The sequence below is a fragment of the Falco peregrinus genome, chromosome 10, assembly GCF_023634155.1.
Source record: "Falco peregrinus isolate bFalPer1 chromosome 10, bFalPer1.pri, whole genome shotgun sequence".
NCBI lineage: Eukaryota > Metazoa > Chordata > Aves > Falconiformes > Falconidae > Falco > Falco peregrinus.
Window position 1 is genome coordinate 1,147,501 of NC_073730.1, and position 21,131 is coordinate 1,168,631.

Here is a 21,131-nt window from a genome sequence, read left to right on the forward strand (position 1 = left end):
GCAATGTTTTCTGTATGACACTTCATAAACTATTGTTCTTCAGCTTAGGAAAAAAACCCACCAAACAGTAAGGGATATATGCTGCCTTTGATTAATGGTTTATCAGGTCTAGTAAGAGTCACAATTTTCTCTTCAGATGCTACAAAGCTCCCATTCTGTTCTTGAGAAAATTCTAGAATTTAGTCTGCTGTATCAGACTACTAATCTGTATTTTCCTACCTTCTTGCATAATTCTTTTTACAATATGCAAGAGGTTTGGGAGTACTTAGACTTTCAAAATGTCCTTGTGATATAATGAAGTACAGTGTTTTAACTTTGTAGGTAACGGACTATGACAGAGCCTTCAGGCACTTAATTCCAAATAGAAAATGAGTTGCTAATGGCATGAAGTCTAGCTGGAGGCCAGTAACCAGCAGGGTTACCAGTTACCCAGGGGTCAATAGTGGGTCCAATCCTGCTCAACATCTTCATTAATCATCTGGAAAACAGGAAACACTTTTTCACTGTGAGCATGACTGAGCACTGGCACAGGTTGACCAGGGAGGTTGTGGAGTTTCCCTCCTTGGAGACACTCAAAAGCAGCCTGGACACGGTCCTGGGAAACCTGCTTCAGGAGACCCTGCTTGAGCCGGAGGCCTGATGACCTCCAGAGTTTCCTTCCGACATCAACCATTCTGTCATTTTGTGAAACAGTGTTTTCAAACTGATTGGGACTAAGCCATTATACTGTTTGGCTAAACATTCTCATGTTCCTCACCAACGATTTCAGTGATTAGGGGCAATTTAATTTGCTACTAATATCAGCATATACTCATACACTGTAATGCGCAAGAGAACTGGAAAAGATTCACAGGTTTATCAAAACCTGACACACAATTCTTTGTAAACCATTACCTCATCTCTTGCTTATAACCTGCTGTATTTTCAATCACAGTTTTTGCTTCTCCTAAATGTAGGATCAATCAGTACAGTGACATCTTTTTGTTACTAGTTTTCACCATAAGCATGCTCTATTAGCAGAGAAATCTGTAAGAATTAAAGTATATATCTGGCTTAGAGGAAAAACAATTTGGATTAACAAGACAAGAACGTCACTGAATTACTATTTTAGTATTACTCTGGCAACATATCAGAGCATGCTTGCTCCCCTTGAAATGCAAAACAGTCAATATTCCGATGCAGGTTCACCTCAGATCCACAAACCCGTCTCGAGAAAAATCAAATCACAAAAACCATGCTTAGTGCAGTTTACACAGTAACCAATTTAAAAAAAAAAGACACAGATTATGAAAATTTTTGACAGTTAACCAAAGCTCAGAATAAACATTACTTTCTTCTTTTCCAGAAAGTATCTAGTTGATTATTACAGCAGTATTTCTTTTAGGTCTGTCCTTAGTTTACCACAGTTTACTGCATTACCTGAAGATGAACCCTATTGGAACAGTAAAACTAGAAGTATATTTTATTAGCATGAATTCATAGCATGAATTTGTATGTTAGAATAATATTCCTAAAATTAAACCAGTCCTCAAAAATTTGACTCTGCAAATCAGAAACAAGTATTCAAATACTCAGAAGATAGATGAGGAAATATGAAACCTGTTTGTAGTCAGCAAATGGAAAACATCAGAAGGTTTCCCAGAAATACAGAAACGTTGATCAGCTGTGTTCTATTTTCTGTTTAGTCAGGAAAGAAAAAAACTAACAATCATGGGGACATTTTATGATATTCATAACAAAATTTAATGTTTTCATGTGTTCGTGCCTAAATTACAAAACATGTTTTCTCAAAACATCTGTATGCATTGCTAAACATTCGTCTCAAATTTCTAATTGTTTTTCATTGGTATAAATGCTATTAAATCCAGATTTTTTGTTACCACAATGCTGTAACAAAAACACTGGAGCTAAGAAAAGCTGGTTATTGTAAAATTTACTCTATTTCACAAGCTAGAATTCACCTTAGTTTTTGTAAAATAAAGGGCACAAACTGCCTTATCAGCTATGCCATCAACAACTACAAAATTTGGGTTCCTGCTTTGTACAGAACTGCCCAGATTTTACTTTGGAACAGTCACCACTACATACATTTAAGGTAGTCCTCTACATGCTTCTTGCACTCTCTTCAAAGTCCTAAAAATGTCAAAAAGCAATATCCCAGTATTATCCCTTATCAGATAATCTTTATTCTTTGTTTCACACCATCAACACATATGCAAAGACTCAATTTCTTATGCATCTTCTTTCTAACGGAACTACAGCTACAGGGAATTTCTCTTGCCTGGTTTCAACAGGTAAAGGCACTAATTCATACAGTATCACTGTCAGGGGTATAAGAAGAGTAAGCTGAAAGTAACCGTCTGAAATAAATATGGTACTTCTGATACAATTTCAAAACATGTAACGTTTAACAGCTCACCATTTCTCAGGAAAACAACTGTCTTCATCTTTGCTTCCCACTCCCACTCCATCTCCAAAACCTCAAAGTTAGTGAAGCAGTAGGAGGCAAAAATGAAAAGCAATTATTTTCTATGAAATGTAAGACTGATGTGCAATTAATTTCAAGATGACCAGAATATATTCTGTTTACAGCTTCTTTGTCCCCATAAGAAATAATGTTTCCTAATTTTTCTCTTCTATTTACAAGTGATAAAGTGATAGCATCCACTCTTGAGTAACTGTTTTCTAAAAAAAAAAAAAAAAAAAAAAAAAAGTACCTGTGGCTGAAATGGTGGAGCAGTAGGCCCCTGCATGCCTTGTGACTGTTCATCCATTCTGTCACGTAAAAGCGTCCCTTATGTCCTGAAAAGAGAAATATGCTGTAATTCAACATGCATTTATGATCCACGAACATCACCACAGCTGATAAATTAATTCTCTCATTGGCACACGAGTTTACGAACATTCAACAATTATAACTAAAACTTAACCAATTTCAGCCTTGCGCTGTTTTGAGAATAAAGTTTTCTCATGTTTAGCTGTTCTATAAAATGAAATAAGTTCACATATTTGTAGTGGTTTATTATTAGAAGGTGTGCATTAAACTATTTGAGCCAGATAAATAGCTCTGTCTGATAAAAGCTGCATCACCCCATTATTCTTCAGAACACCAGTCGCTTGTTTAACTACACAGATGCCTGCTGACCACAGATCTCTGGCCAGCATGCGAAATAGCAGATCAGCAGAAGGGTTAACTGCTGCATGCGTACTGTTTATGTTACATTAATTTATCTGTAGATTTTAGGGAGTACGCAAGAGTAGTTCCATCTAAACAGAAAAAAAGCTACACACAAACTCATTAAATTACGATGAGCTAGCTAAGAGGGCTCTGAGATACCATATTGGGAACGGAGCCTCTACTCCCAACTGTGAGCCTCTCTGATCCCATCAGTAAGATGGGAGGAAAGATGCCTGCCAAGTTCCCAAGGCAGAGACACAGAGACACACGGCTTTGACCAATAGTAAGGGCTGCAAAATGTGCCGAATCATTACTAGGAAGAACAGGAGAGACAAAAATGCAAATGCTCACAAGGCATTTTTCTCAGCTAAGCGAACCCTTTCTTAGGCTACGTGACATTTTGTTGATGGGGAGCAGGTGCAGCACCAAGTTTTATTGGTGCCTATGAGGGCCATCTCTGTTCAGATGAAGACAACAGAAATTTCACCAGCAGCTTCAAATGACAATGGAATAAATTTTATAAAAATAAAAGGCAAGCTCTGAACAACTTTTGTGTCAAACAAACACGAACTGTCTCTGCCTATTAGCTGTTCAAACCTGCCAAGGCCTTCAGAGGAACAAGTCATGCATCTGACTGGAAAACTGTTTTTAGTTTTCAATTTATTATTTATTTTCTTATTTCCTGCTCCAAATCCTAAAAGTTCTAGAGATGGTTTGACATAAAAGCTTTTCTGATACCTCTTACTCTTTAACATTAGGAAATTTCCTATGGTTAAACTTATTCTGATAAATCTATATACTTCAAATACTGCAAACATGCCCTTCTGCACACAGAGCTATTTATGTTTCACAAACCTTTCTTCAGAATGAGTACGTAAAAATTTCTCAAATAGCATTTAAATGCAGCACGAAAGCATGCAATCTATCTCTGTTGAAACACACACAGAATAAATCTTCCCAGTCATTTCTTTAGAGAACATTTAAAAGGTTAGAATTAACTCCCAACAGAAAGCAGCAAACCTTCGAAACATTTTCCAAAGCCCACTGCAAAATATTTAAGAAACTAACAAATAGCTTGTGCTCACAGTACCATTGTCATTGTTACAGCATCGTTGTGACAACATTATCAAGTAATCACTGTCACAGTTTGCAGCCTTGCAAAGTTGCTCCATACACTGCCCTAGTGTTCTAAGCAGTGCACCGGATACACGAATCATGAGCTATCTGCCTCCGCTCTCCCCTCACAGCCGCCACCTACACCATCCCAGTACCACCCCAACCACAGCCATGCTCCAGAGCGACCAAGGGTCCCCGCGGCTTTGCCTTCCTATCCTTAGTACTCCTGTATGAAGCGTACAGTTTGGGACTTTCTGTTGAGTATTAGCTGTAATTAATCCATAGATAAAAGAGATCCAAAAAAAGTAATTTCAGGCAGGTCAAGAGAAAAAAACATCAATTATCAAACTGAGGTGAGAGGCAGAGAAGAGGAGGTAGGAACTGCAAACATTTATAAGACTGTCAGAATGAGCGCGGTGAGAAAGGGGGAAACAGGGAGGGTATGTTCTGCACACCCCTGGGCTAGGTAATCTTTTAGCCAGCCCTAGGATACCAGTATTGACACTTCTTGCAAGTTCTGTAACATCTCCCATACAACCTCCCCACCAAGGCAAGAAATCATAACACAACAGCACTGAAAATTAAACTGCTGACACAAGATGCACCTAAATTCTCCAGTTAGATTCACTGGGGTTTATGCTGTTGCAATAGATTCTGGGGGAGGAACATGTGGCAATCTTAAGGAATGTTCTGCTAATTTCGTGCTGTAGAGATCTTTCTATCACTGTTAAGAATTCTTTTCTGAAGTTCTATTTTGAAGAGACATTATAAGAATTTTAATCTTTTTGATAGCATCAAAATTTCTACTGAAAGTTCTGCAGTGTGTTTTACTAATATGTTTACATATTGAAAACTGTTGGCCATGTAATGCACCAATAGATGAACCCTATGGGCCATAAACACTTGTTTCAAAAGCCCTAGGGAGAAAACTAAATATAAACTCTTTATCCTCTATTGCAGATATTTATCCAAGATTTCATTAATCTAAGCTGAAAAGTTTAGATAACGTATATTGATTCAGGAACTATACAATCCGCTCATCTCGTCTGAATGGTCAGAGGCACTGACTGGAAGTGTTTGGGTATTTGTGTGTGTCTTTTTTAATTTGGGGAAAGACTAGAAAGAAGTCATATCATTACCACTGCCACTGGCTCTGCCCTCTGTGGCTTGTTTTTACAATAAAAGCAAGCAAACTAAAGAGGTAATAAATGTTCTACCATAGGAAGCATGGAAGATTTATTAACTTGTGGATTTGTTGTTTTCACAGAGGAAAGGCAAAGATAGGCATCTTCTGTCCATATACGGAAGTTCTTTCATTTTTTTAACTTGTTTTTGTCTTTGAAGACTGCATGATAGATTCACATTTTAGAGTAATTTGGCATTTTGATCATACAAAATGCCTAGGATACAAAAAAGTGCCAAGAATGCAAAATGAATCTTTTGTACTGTTTGTCAACATAAGTAAGAATTAAATTCTGCTGCTTGAAGACTGTTTTCATAGCGAGGCATGCCCTTCACCTTGATAATAAACTCCAGAGGTCAAAACAGCGGTATAATAGATATCGCATTTAAATTTAATTTGAGGCAATAATTACTGTTCTTCCAAAGATGGTTTTCAACTTCTAATTTATGTTGAAAAGACACTAAAAATACTGCGAAAGAGTCATCACTTGTTTAAAATTGAAAAGCAAATACCAAACACATCTAAATGTGACACGTCTATCACTTCTTTAAACATGTAATACTACAGCCTTCTTCTGCAAATCCATCACCACGATATACACTGGTTCATGGAAAACAGACAACAGATAAAGTGAGAGGCAAGTCAACTATATCACCACCACCCAAAGCATCTAAAGCATCAAACACAACTAACGTATTTTAATGCTCTCACACTGATCACGTAGGAGGAAAGGACTCCTTTCCTTCACCACACCACTTGCAAATATAGGAACAATGAAAGGCGCTCTGAATCATTTATCTTGCAAAGATGACTTTCATCATTTTGAAGATAAAAATCATTTAGATTCAGACCAACCTGTACACAATAGTGATCCCATGAACATAAACAGATACCTAAATCTTATACTCTAGGGTTGCTAACACTTTGCAGGTATGAGAAAACTTTTGGTTAACTACTAATATTTTAAATCTTTGTCTTTTTCAGTTGATTGAAAAGTAGGTGGCACCTAACAAAGGATGCAGGATGCAACTGCCTAGGAACTGGGAATAACACCTTTTCCTTCCTTTGTACACAGGCCTTGCTGTCCTTATTCACCTCCTTACTGGCCACCTGTCAAAGCTCTTGGATATCTGCCCATGCAACTAAATATCGTGCAAAGCCACAAAACAGTCCAAAATGCAAGGGTGTGCTCCCACACCCCAACAGAAGCTCACATCCCACAGTCAGCACTCAGCTTTCCAGGTGGTTTCCACTAGCCTGCTAGAGGAGGTAGGATTACCCATGTCTGTCAGTGAAATCAGAGCAGAGGGCATACTCCTGAACAGGAACCAGAATTCATCACTGACATTGCACTGGAATATATTTTAAAATGACGTTTTTAAAAGAAAAGCAAGATACGTGGGGAAAAACTTGAAATCCTTGTGACTTAAGTCTTGCAACTAAGTCTTCATAAACGTGATCACATTATTTCAGGAGAAAAAAAGCTCGAATGCTTGTCTAATCACATGAAACATGCTTTTTAAACACTAGTTTCGTAGCTCAAAGTCCATAAACCATTCATACTGAAATACATTTCATGGTGTCCAGGCAATAGTATTATTGCTTTAACAGACAGCAGTTCTACAACAACAAAGAACTTGCAATGCTCTCCTGCAGAAAACAGCATTAATAGTCTCAATGATACATGGCTTCCATTAGCTACATACTATATACTTTTGGTTTGTATCCTAAGTGGGGACATACAATAATCAAGGTCAAAGAAGAAACAGCTACACTTTAAAAAGTATATACTTAAAAGAATATTCAGAGTGTTACAGTTCTGCCAAGAATCTGAAAATCTGTCTTTTCTTTCCTGCAGAATATAAATGTAACTACTACACATAATTGTTTACAAGAGGAACATGAAATTACACTCTTCACAATGTGCTGATCAGGTACACAGTCACTTCAGTTGCTGGTCACAAACAACAATGTACTACATTTCTTCTGGATTACACCATCAATTAAGTCAGACATTTTTAGGTTTTACTATAACCATTATTTTCGTCAGATTAGAGCTGAGGCCCTCCAAAAACAACTACCCACTTACCCTACACACTCCCTAATTTTTGGTGTCAAGCTAGGCTCTTCAGTATCTAACATGGATTTAAAATGACAAATTTTACATCCCTAAACTTTTCAATTGTCTTTACAAACTAAATTCAAAGAAAAGGATCATCCTAAGCTGAGAAATATATATATATATATGTAAAAAAAAAAAAAAAATACTCGCTGCCATATAAGTACACAAGCTAAAGGAATATTCCCATTTGCTTATATCACATGTTGACTCTCAGGTACCCAAAAGCACAATTTAAACCTAGGTAGTACACTCAAATGGTCACCCAGGTTGAAACTAAAAAACCTCACGTGCTCTGGAAACAAGGGTTTCTAAACGTCTTACTGAATATCCAAAACACAATTACTCTACCCACCACACCAGTGTTAATCCCAGGAGTTCATGCCAGAGAGCCCAAGCATACTGGTCTGATTCCAGCCCTCTTCTCTGTCACCTGGAGAGCCACGCTGACATAATGACAACACTCAGCTCCTAGATTACAGCCACACACCTTTTGGGAGGAGACAAATTTTAGCCCCAGCAATAACAGCTTGGCCCTTAAGCTCGATGCGAGCAGGTTAAGAACCAGCCATCCCACTGGTTTATAAAACATACTGCCCCAACAGCCATCCTTTGCCTCTCAGGCAAAAGGTTGGCTTCTTGGAGGGCTCCGGCTTGCCAGTCAAACCTGGCCACACTTTTGCCAGGTCACCAGCACTGATCAGCTCTTTCCAGCATCCACTTAATGCTGTCATCCAGGGTGGAGGCTGCAGTTTAGAAATTTTCAAAGTAATTTTAAAAGCAAGGGCTCAGGATGCACACACGCAAGATCCGGGGATGAAGCAAGAGAATGTCAGCAGCTGTAAAGCAAGCATCCCGATTTTATCATTCATGTTACATTAAATGACAGCACAGCTACGAGTGTTCCGAAGAAAGAAGTCGGAAGTCACAGCCTGTAAAGCAAACCAACTTGGAATCTAAATCTGTGGTAATTCTTTAACATTAGAATGTAATATTTGTCCTGGTGCTCTGCATAAACCTTGAACATGAGAAACACATACATTTTGATGTCATAATAGAAACATTCCACTTGCAAAGTTAAAGTCACTTCAGTTTCACAGATACTATTTTTAGTGCGTTCTTAAAGACTGGGAAATACTTAGAAAACAGCCTGCACACAGTACCCAAAAAGCAGCTCTGAGAACACTGACATATCCAAAGTCTTTATACAGTTCCTGTAGCTGAATATCTCCAAAAAAGTCTAAGAAAACCAGCACCCCCAGAATTTAACCTAAAACTCTGCTCTATTACTTCAAATTGCGTTTGTTGAGGTTCCCTCCACACCCCACCAGAAGGCAACTGGAAAGATGAAACTCAACTGGGTTGTAGTTTAAGTGTGAAAATACATTTCAAGAAGTTATTCATCCACTTTTATCCCACTGGCATTCCAAACTCAGTATTTAATATGGGTACATTTAACTTGAGTGGCAAGAGACTGAAACTGAAAAAAAAAAACAAAACCAGATTTCCAAATAATAAGAATGACAGCATAGGACATACACAGTCTTTTCAGTAAATTATTCCCAACACAGACAATTAAAATGAAATCTGGTTAAATACACCCACATTACTACGTTATCCATTCAGAAAGTTATACACTCTGCTAAAAGGCAGCATTAGAAATGATGAAATAATGCTGAAACACTTTAAAAATAATAGCTAATCAATGGCTTTCTATTAATCATCATGATCTGCAACTGGTCATGCTCCTGCCCAGCCCACACTGTGTGTTTCTCAAAAATATTAAGCTTTTCATCAGTCTGCTGTTAATCACAAATTACAAGAAACATACAATCCACAATGTACTGTTGCCAATAAAATACTACAGTGAGTTATTTAATTTATATTGCAATATATATAAAATATAGATGTGCTGCAATGTTGCTGATTATTTAAGCTATTCAGTCAGTTAACAAATATTTGATATATGCCAAATAATTACCACACTAGTTTATTTTTCTCACTCCATGCATAGCTAAGTCAGATATACGTATTATTATAGCAAAATGCACTCACTTGAACTCTGCCAAGGCAATCAAGACCTTAATTGGCAACGGATAAAGCAAACTCAAGACTGGAAGATGAAGTTAATCATTAGCACAGTAAAATATGTCATTTATCCCAATTAGTATACACACATATACACATAATATATATGCATAATATATAAATATGTACACATATACATACACATGTGTCAGTATATTTATAATTATGCATTCTGTGGGTGTAAACAGAACATTTACTATCAGCTGACAGTGGTAAAAATGAAATATTTGCTTCACATTGTAAAAACAAACAACAAAAGAGTCTTCTAAAATGTGAAAAATACATAGTCATTTGTAAAATTCTCTACCAAAGCATCGACATCAGAGAGAAGTTGTATTTGCTACTTTTAAAGCACTGAAAGTAACTCAATATAGATGCATATACAGAAGTAAGTAGGATTAGCCTTAATTTTAGAAACAGTTTCTAAAAGCCTTTAATTTTTAATACACTACCAGATCAATACTTTCCGTGGGATGGCAGGGCATTCCTCTCCTCTGTAGGAACAGCCTTGAATGTGGACAAACAATACACATTCTCAGCACATGCTAATCTACAAGTAGCTATCATCTATCTATATAGAATAACTAATACTGAATTTTTCAACAAACATGTCCAAATGCCCTACTCACGGGCAATGCAGTGAAAGAAGCCAAAAAACATTCAGTTAGTTAAGCTGGATTAAGAGTTGGTTTTAGCAAAAGCAGAACTATCCATACACAAATGAAGTCTACTTGCAAAAAAGTATAGGAATACACTAAGAGTTCATATGCAATTTTCTCATTCATTCATCCTGATTTACCAGGCATATTTTCATTTCAATCCTGAAAATATAGATGCCACTATCATTCCCCAACTACTAAGTTCACTCTCTGTCAGTGCTGTCTGACTAGGAGATAAAAGTCCAAGCTCTCCTGCTTCACAAGTCCATTTCCCTTCCTCTCCATTCATTCACACAATTTAAGTTATATTTTGTTTACTGCTCCCTCTCCGTTTCAATTATGTCACTCACGTAGATTGCTTATCTTGCGAGGTGCTCCCAAAGGGTTGTACATGCACTGACTTGTCTTTTTTGAACCATCTGTTTGTTATCTCATACCAATTGAAGAAGAAACAGGAACTGAAACTGCTCAGGTTGCAGGCTTCTGCAAAGTTAAATTTTCATTTAACTCTATTCACCTGGAAAGAAAATAGATAACCCATTTCTTCATACTGAATAGGCAGTTATAAAGAACACAGGTGAATCATAATCACATCACAGTGAAAAGTTCTGCAGGGAATGAAGCATCATATCTAACCACCATACCATCATGAAAGCAAATTCGCAGCCCACAACACACTCCGTTGTGCTACTGCCTCTGTAAGGATGCAGTTCTAAGTGTGAACTGATGACATGATGCTGCTGCTTCCGCTGCCTTCAGCCATCCCTTCCAGACCTTCTTCCTTCCAGTGGGGTTCCTGTGGTTACCCAGACTCCTTGTAAGGTAACTGAAACTAGCTGAAAACTAACCTGGGCAAAAACATCACTTTTTCCAGTTCAGTTCCCTGAATTGTTCCATTGCAGAGACAAGAACAGAACTGCGATGGCAAAAGACAGAGGAGAAGACACAGCTGGGGGTTCAGCAGTGCTAACTTAGGTCAGTTAAACCTATTATCAAATTACATCTCTAACATGAAATTATACAAGCCAATCTAATAGCTCATTGACACCTTTGGTGTCTCCCTTTCTCTGCCACGTGATCCTGCATAGCCTTCTTGAACTCTTTGGACCTTTTGCTGAGCTGATTTAATTCCCTAATACAGCTGGGTTTACGTTCTGCAAGCTGTGAGCTAAATCAATGCATACAGGAGTCTGCTGAGTGCCAAATAAAAAGTAAGTAGGGGAAGTTCAAAGATGGGAGATGCAGAAAGGAGACTGTAGAAGAAACAGAACATCTCCCTTCTGGCAACAGCACGCCAGTACATTAGCTCACCACATTTCATGTTACTTCATCCTTAGGTAGGCATTCTAACAAGTACCTGAAGGAGCTATGACAGGAAAGCTAGAGCCAGCATAGAGAGAAGGCAATGCATTCAACACCAAGCCAACAGTTTTGTCAACAAAATGCTGGAGGGGAAAGTAGAAAAGGGAAACAAAGTAAATGGAAGGAGAGTAAGCCAGGGTAACAAGTCAAATTGCAAAAATAATGCAAAGATTTTCAGAGAAAGGAAGTTAAAACATGATTTGGAAACCTTTACAACCCCAAAACCTTGCAACCCCAGTATGCAGAGAGGGAAGAGACCTTTCCCTGACAAAGGGATGGTTTTAAATGCATCTGTAAAAATAAATTATTCACAAATAAATGCTGAAGAGATTCACTAAAAGTGTAACGGCTGAGCTTCACACAAGAGTTAAAAAAAGATGCAGGGCAAGTTAAAAGGCCAGAAGCATCATCAGATAAACCCATTATTGCTAGGCACAGGGGAAAAAACACCCAGTTTGAAAGTCTGCCTGTGCCACAACCATGACTGGTATCATCCACATCGCTACAGGTGAAGCAGAATACATTTAACAATAAATTTCACACAATCCTTAAAGGAATGTCTAAATGTCTTAGAAACCAGTGCAAGACAATACCTTGCGATATACTGTATACTGCAGGTGTCAGATGCACATTTGCTAGCTGAAAAGAAATTTTACTGTAGTATACAGCTTCAAATCAGCACTACCTCAAAGATGATAAAATGAATGAAGTGCTATACAGAATCAGAAAGAAACGCCAGTCATATTTAACAGGCTTTCTCTGACCTCTGACTGGCATTACCTTTGAATCCTGAAACCACGTGTGACACTAGTATCCAGGATCCCTGGGTCCCGAAGCAAAGCAGCAAGCAGCCAGCACACTCACTTCAGAAGCAGGCCAACACTCAAGTTCACAGCTGTTTCTGTGTTTTACGTTAAAACACCACTAGCTAAAACATACCAGATCCATTCCCATTTTTGGAGTACCCTCAATAACTAGCTGTACATTAAGTGCTCTGTTTGCAGGCTGCTCCCTGCTCCTTTTGTGAAGTTCATGGAGATAAGCAGGAGTTCACAAGCAGCCCACGTACCTAACACACAGTTCTGAATGTCAGTCAGGGGAAGTACTGAAGTTCACTGCTGCAAAGACACCTCCTTCTTTGGATCTGCTCTCAGATGAAGGCGAAGAGTATAGAAGAAGGGCCTCTACAGGACAGAATCCTATGCATTTTCCCACCACCAGTTTTTACTTCTTTTATAAAGAACTTCAAGTTCACCTGGGGTATTTTTGCCTTCCATCTTTCAAGGAATCAATAATTTTGTAAACCTTACACACTGGCAACAGGAAATCAAAATGAACTGAAGAAGACTGGTTCATCAGCACTTTGCAGCACCTAACTCAAACCTCTCCCAAAGGTTTCAGCAAGGATACAAGCTTTACATGTACTTTTATGACACTGTAATTAATCTAGTCCAACACAGATCTAGCTATTACACAGCAATAAATTTGTTATAAACCATTCCAAGCAGATTAAAGCAAAGAGTCCTGAATGCACACTCCCAAAAGCCAGATGGTGCAAAGAGTAAGTTTACTTTGTCACCTATAATCAACTGTTACGAGTCACTAATATCAGAAGATTAACTATGTGCAACAGGGTTTTAACATGATACTTCATAGTATTTTCTTAAAATTCCTCTTTTTTTAATGCCTTTTTTAAAATTTTATAACAAATTCCCTTACATAAGCGTGTGTTCTCTTTGCCCAGCAGGGAATAATGGCGCTTGAAATATATCACATATTTTCTAGCTACAGAAATCACAACTGAATCACAGTTATGTTTCACATGCCAGAGAAACGCACAGGATCATCTTCACCAGAGAAGCAACTCATTTTAATAGCATTGTTTCTCTTCAGCTTTTTTAACTAACCAGCCAGGAAAAATCCTTTTAATACTTAATAAAAAGGAAACAGGTAGTGCTGTTGTACTTCACTCTAGTGCCGAGTTCCTTCCCATGTGCCCAGGGGATCAAAGGGTGATAAATACAGCAAACCAGCACTCGAAAGGCTGTCCTTATCACCACTTTGGTATTCCAGTCAGTTTTTTTCATCTTTGTTGCAAAGCACATGGAACGCAGCTAAACTGAACAAATTCTCTGGAAATTAGTCAGTTAACTCCTATGACTATCTATAGGATTAGCCTGCACAAAATAATCCCCCTGCCTCCGCATCATTTCTAAGCGCCACTCCTCAGAAATCAGGAGGGATTTCTGGATAAGCCCCAAATAATCAAAAAAATTCCCTTGGAGGTAGAGAAGAAGTTATTGCAGCTTGACTTTTCCCAGGAGACTTTCCAAGGTGAAATCAACCATTCAGCACAGATGTTTGGAACAATGTCAAACTTGAGAAGCCAACAAGGCATCAATGGCGATATACTAGCCCTACGTTCAGTTGTAAATGCAGGATATTGTACTAAGTTTATTAAACATGGGAGTTTTTTGCACGCATGAACAAACTGCCTCACCAAATTGCCTCTGTGGACAAATATACTGGACTGACCATGTTTTGTGCAACTGAGCTCAACTTTGTTGCACAAAAAAAGAAATGTATAGGTGGGCTATAGTGTTCTGTCTTGCAATTCAGAAGATACCACCAGTCACCATAAAATGAGCAATGGCCTTCTTGTACTCTGTTTTTCATTTGAGTTCCTCATATGCTCACAGGCCTTCAGACAAACTCTAAAATGTTAGATTTTTGTTTCCTCCTTTGGAAAAAAGTTTCTATGGCAAGGATGAGATTCTACTTGTCCAATTCTTGTAGACCCTGGAAGACACTGTGATAAGGAATTCTAGCCAACTAAAAATCTTGTTTTGATTGACTTGATTTATTCTCAAATTATTTTATTACTCCAATGACTAATTGGGATGCTGAATACAAGATCTCTATGATAAAGGCAGTATCGCTATCCCTACAGTGAAAACCTCTAAGTGTGCTTTGAGAAGTCATCTACTGAAACATCAGTTATTTATAAATATATCTTCATGTTTTGAAATTAAAGAACAATTGTTCTTACTGAATTCTTTCTTCTAGTATCAAAAAGGAAGAAAAACAAACACCAAGACACCCGGAGGCCTTGAAGTTCTTATTTTAGAGCTGTTCAGACATTGCTTCTAAGTTTCACTTTTCCCACAACACAAAACAGTTCTCCCTCCTTTGCCTAAGCTCTTCATAGCCCAGGAACTAATGACTTTTTGTACTGCATTTTATTTCTCTCAAGACAGCCCGAGTCCAAAATTTCAGATACTGACAATTCTATAGCAGTGCAACGCTGAATTGTCTCCTAGATAGCCTTGAAAGTAAAACATTTTTAAACTTCATTCTCCCTAATTTAGCAGAGCTGCAAATACCCACTTGACATCTCATCATCCCAAGCGTGTCTACCTTAGATCGACATATCATTCACAGTAATTTCTGCATCTCAAGCTTGTAAATCAGCTTTATACAGGAAATATATCCAGTACATTCAGCAAAGTTACTATGCATGTGCAACCTTCCCTGAGAAGCAATGCTGCCATTGCAACCTGAGAAAACGGTGCTATCATCTCAGAGGTGACAAAAGAAAAATTTACCATTCAGTTGGTGGAAGACATGAAAAAAATTAATAGTTTTTCTCCAATATCAAGAATCAAATATTGGTGTGATTTAATACACAAATCTCACACCTCATTGCCTTTTATCAGAAGTAGGTTTAACATCCTAAGTAGTTTTGCCCTTCAAGAAGTGACGCTCCTCATGAAAGGCAAAGCAAAACAAAGCACATTCCTCCCAAAGAGCAATATTCTGAACTTCTGAATCCTGAAGGCAAACAGGTGTACTTTGTGTGCATGGACACAAGACGGAATTCAATGCCAGTACTAATACAAGCAAGATGGGGTGCCACGTAAGGTTAGCAGAGTGGGGGGACCCCAACAGATGGAGGTGGCTCACTGCCAGCGGATCAGAAGTGGGGACCCCAGCGGTCTCTCTGCCGGCGCCTCTCGCGGTAGGCCTCAGCTCCTCACGGCCCGTCCAGCTGCTAGCGCTGCCCCGTCTGGGAGCCTCACCAGACAGCACGGCTGACGCCGCCGCCGCAGGGGCTGCCAAGGGCAGCGACAACGAAAGGCTGCACCTGCAAGAGCGGTCCTGAGGGCCGGGCGCCCCCCACCGCCCCCTGCCCGCCCGGGCGCTGCTGCTGCGGGGCCGGGCGGCTCCCCGGGCGGGCGGCAGCGGGGCAGAAGCAGCCACCCCCAGCCTGGGCCGGGGCTCTGCCCACGCCACAGCGCCGCGGCTCCCGTTGACGGCGGTATTTTTACTCAGTGCTGAGTGAAACCCTCCGGACTGGGCTGCCGCGGGGAGCATCCGCCCGCCAGCAGCCTCCTAGGTGAGAGGAGGGCGCAGCAGCCTGCGGGAAGCCGGCCAGCAACGACAGGAAACAACCTGGGAAGCCGCTACGCTTGCGGCATGAACGCGAAGCGCCCCGGCAGCGGCACAGGCGCGGGGACCCCAGCGGGCGCACGACGGCCGGGCCGCGGGCAGCCTGAGGCGCGCTGAGGGGGCCGTGCCGGGCCTCCGTCGGGCAGCGTCCCCGGCCGCCCGCTCGCCGCTTAGCGGAGACAGCCGCGCTCCGCGGCGGGGCCAGCGACTGCCGGCCGAAACGCCACAGCAGCTGCCAAGGAGCCGCTCGCCGCAGAGACGGGGCGCGGGCAGGCGGGGACACCCGATGCGGGGCGCAGGCAGCGCCAGGGCCAGCCGCGGCCATCCCGCCCCGCTCAGCACCGCGCAGAAACTTTCTCGCTCCCAGACCCGCGCCGCTCCTTATCCCTGCGCGGGCGGAGCGGCAGCCGCCGCGCCCAATCGCACCGCGAGCGAGAGCCATCGCAACCAATGGGAGGAGGCGGCAGGCGGGACCTCGGCAGGCGGGACCCCGGCAGCCGCCCGCGCGGAGCAGCGAGAGGGAGCGCCTCCGGGAGAGCGGGCGCGACCACTGGGACCCCGCCACGGCGCCGGCCTCACGCCGCCCGCTCGGCGGCCCGGCCGCCCCCCCGCTCACCGGGAAGCCTGGCGCCGCCTTCTCCTGGCGTGGGGGCCCGAAACCAACCTCCTCTCTCCCCCGGCTCCTCCGGCACCGCAAGGCCCGGGGCCAGGCCGGAGCTGACCGCGGGCGCCTAGCGAGGCTCCTAGCGGGCAGCTCAGGCACCCGCCGCAGCCCCGACCTGCTCGCCGACCCCTGCTGCTCCGGCCGGGCCCGTAAACATCCCGGCATCCCCGAGGAGGGAGGCGGGGCGGCCGCCCGGCCCCGCCTCACACCGCCGCCCCCCTGCCGGCCGGAGGCGAGGAGTCCGTCGGCCGCGGGTGTGCTCCGCCGGGCCCGCAGCCTGCCCGGGGCCCGGCAGGAGTTCCCGTTGGCGCTGGGCGGCCGGGCCCCCGCGGGGAGCACGGCGCACGGCTGCGGCCAAGGAGGGCAGCGCGGCGGCCCAGGGCTCGGCCGGCGCCTCGCGAGCAGCCTGCGGGCGTCCGGCGGCGGGGAGCGCTGCCCGGCTGCCCCTGTCCCCGCTGTACGGGGCACCTGCGGCTCGTTCGCAAACTGCTTGGCTTGTGAATATTTTGAGACGGGGACCGTTCATCTGGTGCATAAACACGCGTATGATGTTTATAATCACGAAACGATCGAGCGCAGCGGGGCCTCGACCCGCACCAGCAGCGCAGGTCCCCCCCCAGCACGGCCGCTCGGGGGGCGCCGCGCTGCCCCGGCGGCGCCAGGAGTGCAAGGAGAGGCGGGCCCAGGCCTCGGGGCGCCGGGGGCTGCACCGCTGCAGGCGGGCCTAGGCCTCGGGGTGCCGGGGGCTGCACCCCTGAGGCTCAGCCAGTGCTGGGCCCAGGCCTCGGGCCGGGCTGCCTTGGGCGGTGCGGGGTGCCGAAGGACAGACTGCTCATCCGGCGTGTCCGTTGCCATACTCGATCTACCAGACGTCGGGTGTGACCAAGTATTGCAGCTGAACGTGACTCAAGCTCCTTGTTAGTATACTTGTATAGCTTCTACAGTTGCAACAGGGCTGTGGTTAAATAGATTTAAAAATGCTGAATTGCAGACTGCTACTACTTTTCAGGTTCCTGAAAGTTTAGCCTGCTTCAGGATGAGGACAACCAATTAACTTCAAGGTACAGAGATCTGAAAAAACAATAATAGGGGGAAGTATGAAAGCTGACCACAATTCCTCAGTAAGGTTATGGATTATTGTGATGGAACGGCTTCTTCCTCAAGTGTGGAAACCCTCTGTAAAACAGAGATCTCTGGCACTCTAGTGAGAAAACAGTAACTTAAAACCTTCTTGAATCAGATGTATTTTAGTTTTTCGAAACCAAAGTCTCACTTCTCCTAAGGGCTGGGTTTGGGAGGCTTTTCCTTTGTAACAATCAAAGTTATACTTGATTTAAATCTCGCAGAATAAATAGGAAATGGGCCAGTGTGTCTGGGAAAAATCTGTTTACCTTCCTCTGTATAAAATTATACTGTCTGCTTTTGAGGCAAAGTCTTCAGCTTTGAGAGATCTGCGGTGTATTCAGGTATACAAGAAGTTTGAAAGGAAATTATTTTTTTGTTGGCCCTCTTTTCTCTGATGTTAACACATTTATTAATCATTTTGCACATTTCCTTTTTATTAGCATTGGGTTATTTGATGTCACTAGCCCAATACAGTGATGAGGTGACCACTCTGCCTGTGGAATCGGACATATACTACAATGTTCCCCTTTGAAGTACATTTTGTATTTCTTTAAAAAGTACAGCCCAAGAGAATAAATTGGAACACAATTAAGGGAATTCTTTTTTCCCACGAATAAACTATCTTGCAAAAGCATTCTTGAACAAGAATTCCCTGCATTGTTTTCTTGTAAAAAGTGCAATACTTCAGGTTTCCCCACATACCAAAGAGTGAAAACTTGATAGACCTGGCATATAATGTTAAGAAATTACACAAAAGAATTATAGTCAGTGATTCCACTGAATGTTTTCCATCTCCAAAAGTCCCCTTAGTCTCAACCAGAAATTTAGTTGCATGAGATAGTCATGTATTTGCAAAACCTGTGATGGAAAAAGGAGGGATTGATATTTGATGTGTAGCTGATCACAGAATATTGTCTTATGAGATATCTTTTTTTTTTAATTAAAGGCAATTATACTGTAATATCCAGCTATTTCTCTTCTCTAGATTCTCTCAGGTGGAAAATGAGCAGTTCACAATCACAGGGAAGACGTAGCCAGTGTTTGAAGCTTTCTCTACATTCATGCATTAAATGAGAATAACCCAGAGCTTGCTTGCCTTCTTTTCTGGTAGATTTGTCACCGTCTTCCTTTGCTTAATCTGACTGTATTGGGCTTTTTTTGTCTTGCATCGTGTTTTTGTACTTACTGCTCTCACTTTCATTCTTTTTCCTTTATTTTCTCCTTGTTGTTACTTCACTATACATTTCCATAATATTTTGACTTCTCTGTTTAGTCGCCTGTATCTGATGACTACTTTAGCCTGACATTACCAATTGCTGCAGCCTATTCTCTCTCCCTTATTCCAACCTTACCCTTCTCAGAGAATGGTTGTTTCCATTTCAGTTTTGGTGCTTGAGAATCAAAAAACCTAAAGATGAAGAGGACGCTTCAGTTAATTAGTCCACCATTGTTATAAACGATAACAATTAAAACAAATTTATTTTGGGTTCAATCAATTTAGGTTGAGAAACAATAAGCAAAACCAGCGCTGGGTGCGCGGAGAACTCAATTAGTTCCACCACACGCACACCTGAGTCCTAAAAGCAGCATCTTTTATGCCCGGATCTTGACCAATCTCTTCTCGCCGGACGTTCGTCCTGCTCTTTCCCCACTGGGCCGTTAGGGTCCACCTCCTCCTCCTATTGGCTCGCCTTTGGCACACTTTCTCAAATCTCAAGGCCTTTGTCTCCTTCGGTGGGCCTTCCCTGGCATGGTTTCGCTTTCCTTATCTCCTTTGGAGGGCTCTTCCAGGCAGCGATTGCCTCAGGGGAAGGGGAAGCCATCGCATTGTCTCAAAGGAGAACCACACGCGCCCACGCACCACAACTGCGATACAGGTCCCAGATTTACACAGGGTACAACAGTTACACTTATCACAGTGCATTCTATTTTTGACATGAATCATGACTGCGTTTATCACAACCATCATGAGCAGGGAAGAAGCCTTTAATGTCAACATAACTACAGTGCACCCATTAATTTTAAATTTTAAAATCTTCCACATACCACAGAACATAGTCTTCAGACCTGTGCTATACAAATATTTATTTATGGAAGGATGTTTTTCTTTGCTTTTCAATGCACATTTTCAGTTAAATAAATTCATCTAGTATTCTCTGTAACAGAGCCTTTATATCAGACAGAATCAGAAAGGCAGAAGAGGCTCCAGAAGATCCAGTAGCCTTAGGGACTGTTAAGGAGCAGGCTTATCTCTGGTAAATGCTTCTCTTGAGGGCTGAACAGGACACTGCCTAACCAGCTAGCAAAGGATTAGAGAAAATGGACAAAGACATGCTGGAATTAGGGATCTGGGAGGGAGAACTTGGCACATTCCCTAAGTCCTATCAACTCCTGAAGGTGTTGCTAGCAAATACTCTACACCTGGAATCAAAAGGCCAGAGGCAGAAGGAATGAGGACCTCACTATTTGTCAATTGAAGCTGAACTTCAATAGCCTTGCTATTGGAAATCTATTTACATATCAATATTAACTTAAGAAAGCTCCACCAGTCTTTTTCTGATTGTTGACATTTATATAATTGAAATGTGTGAATATATATAACCTATAAATATGGCCTAGGTTCAAGGATATCAAAAATACCGAGTGATGACAAAGGATATTATTTGGAATGGGAATGTTATGCTCGGGTTGTCACTGAACTAGGAAACTGTGTCCTTTGCTAGGACTGAGCTACTGGACTTAAAAGCAGGTGGACTGTTATGTAATAACACAAAAGTCAAAGGGGAACTCAAGTGTTTAGACCTACTCCCCAGATGATTTCTAACTTGCTTTCCACTATTATCTAGGTCTCAGTACATCTAGATTCTTGAGCTGTTCATTAACAGAATAAATTTAAGACTTAGGAAAAATAAAGATTACAAAACTTTAAAACTTTCAAGCAGAAGAGCTCACTAGGACAGTGGAGGGTGGGAATGGATGTCTTCGGGGTCACAGAGGTAGGAGCATAACATAACAGCTCACTGGTTAACAATTCTTTAGGTTCTTCAAATCAATAAACTACAGGAAATTAATCAAAAGGATCAACTGCTCTGCTCTAAGTCCTTGAAGCCTGAAAACTCAATTTCAAAACTTCAAGATTCCTTCTGTCCTGGTTCTTTGTTAATAACAGTAAAAAGGCTAGGATAGCT

General features: G+C 41.8%; 1 protein-coding gene across 9 annotated transcripts in view; it reads right to left on the reverse strand.

Moving 5' to 3' along the window:
- Window positions 1–16,977, reverse strand: part of NEK7 (NIMA related kinase 7) — a 75,205-nt gene extending 58,228 nt beyond the window's left edge. For 3 of the 9 annotated variants that reach the window (XR_008748942.1, XR_008748946.1, XR_008748947.1), the window contains exons 1-2: window positions 16,771–16,974; window positions 2,718–2,802 (exon numbers count right to left, since the gene is read on the reverse strand). Coding sequence is in view for 3 of the 9 variants with exons in the window: in XM_055814997.1 (XP_055670972.1) it covers window positions 2,718–2,774 (57 nt within the window). In the remaining 6 variants the exon portion in view is untranslated. Of the gene's footprint in view, window positions 1–2,717; window positions 2,803–16,157; window positions 16,637–16,770 lie in introns of those variants that run through there. The other 6 variants (XR_008748945.1, XM_055815000.1, XR_008748943.1 and 3 more) reach the window with 5 other exon arrangements.
- Between the last annotated feature and the right edge of the window lie 4,154 nt (window positions 16,978–21,131).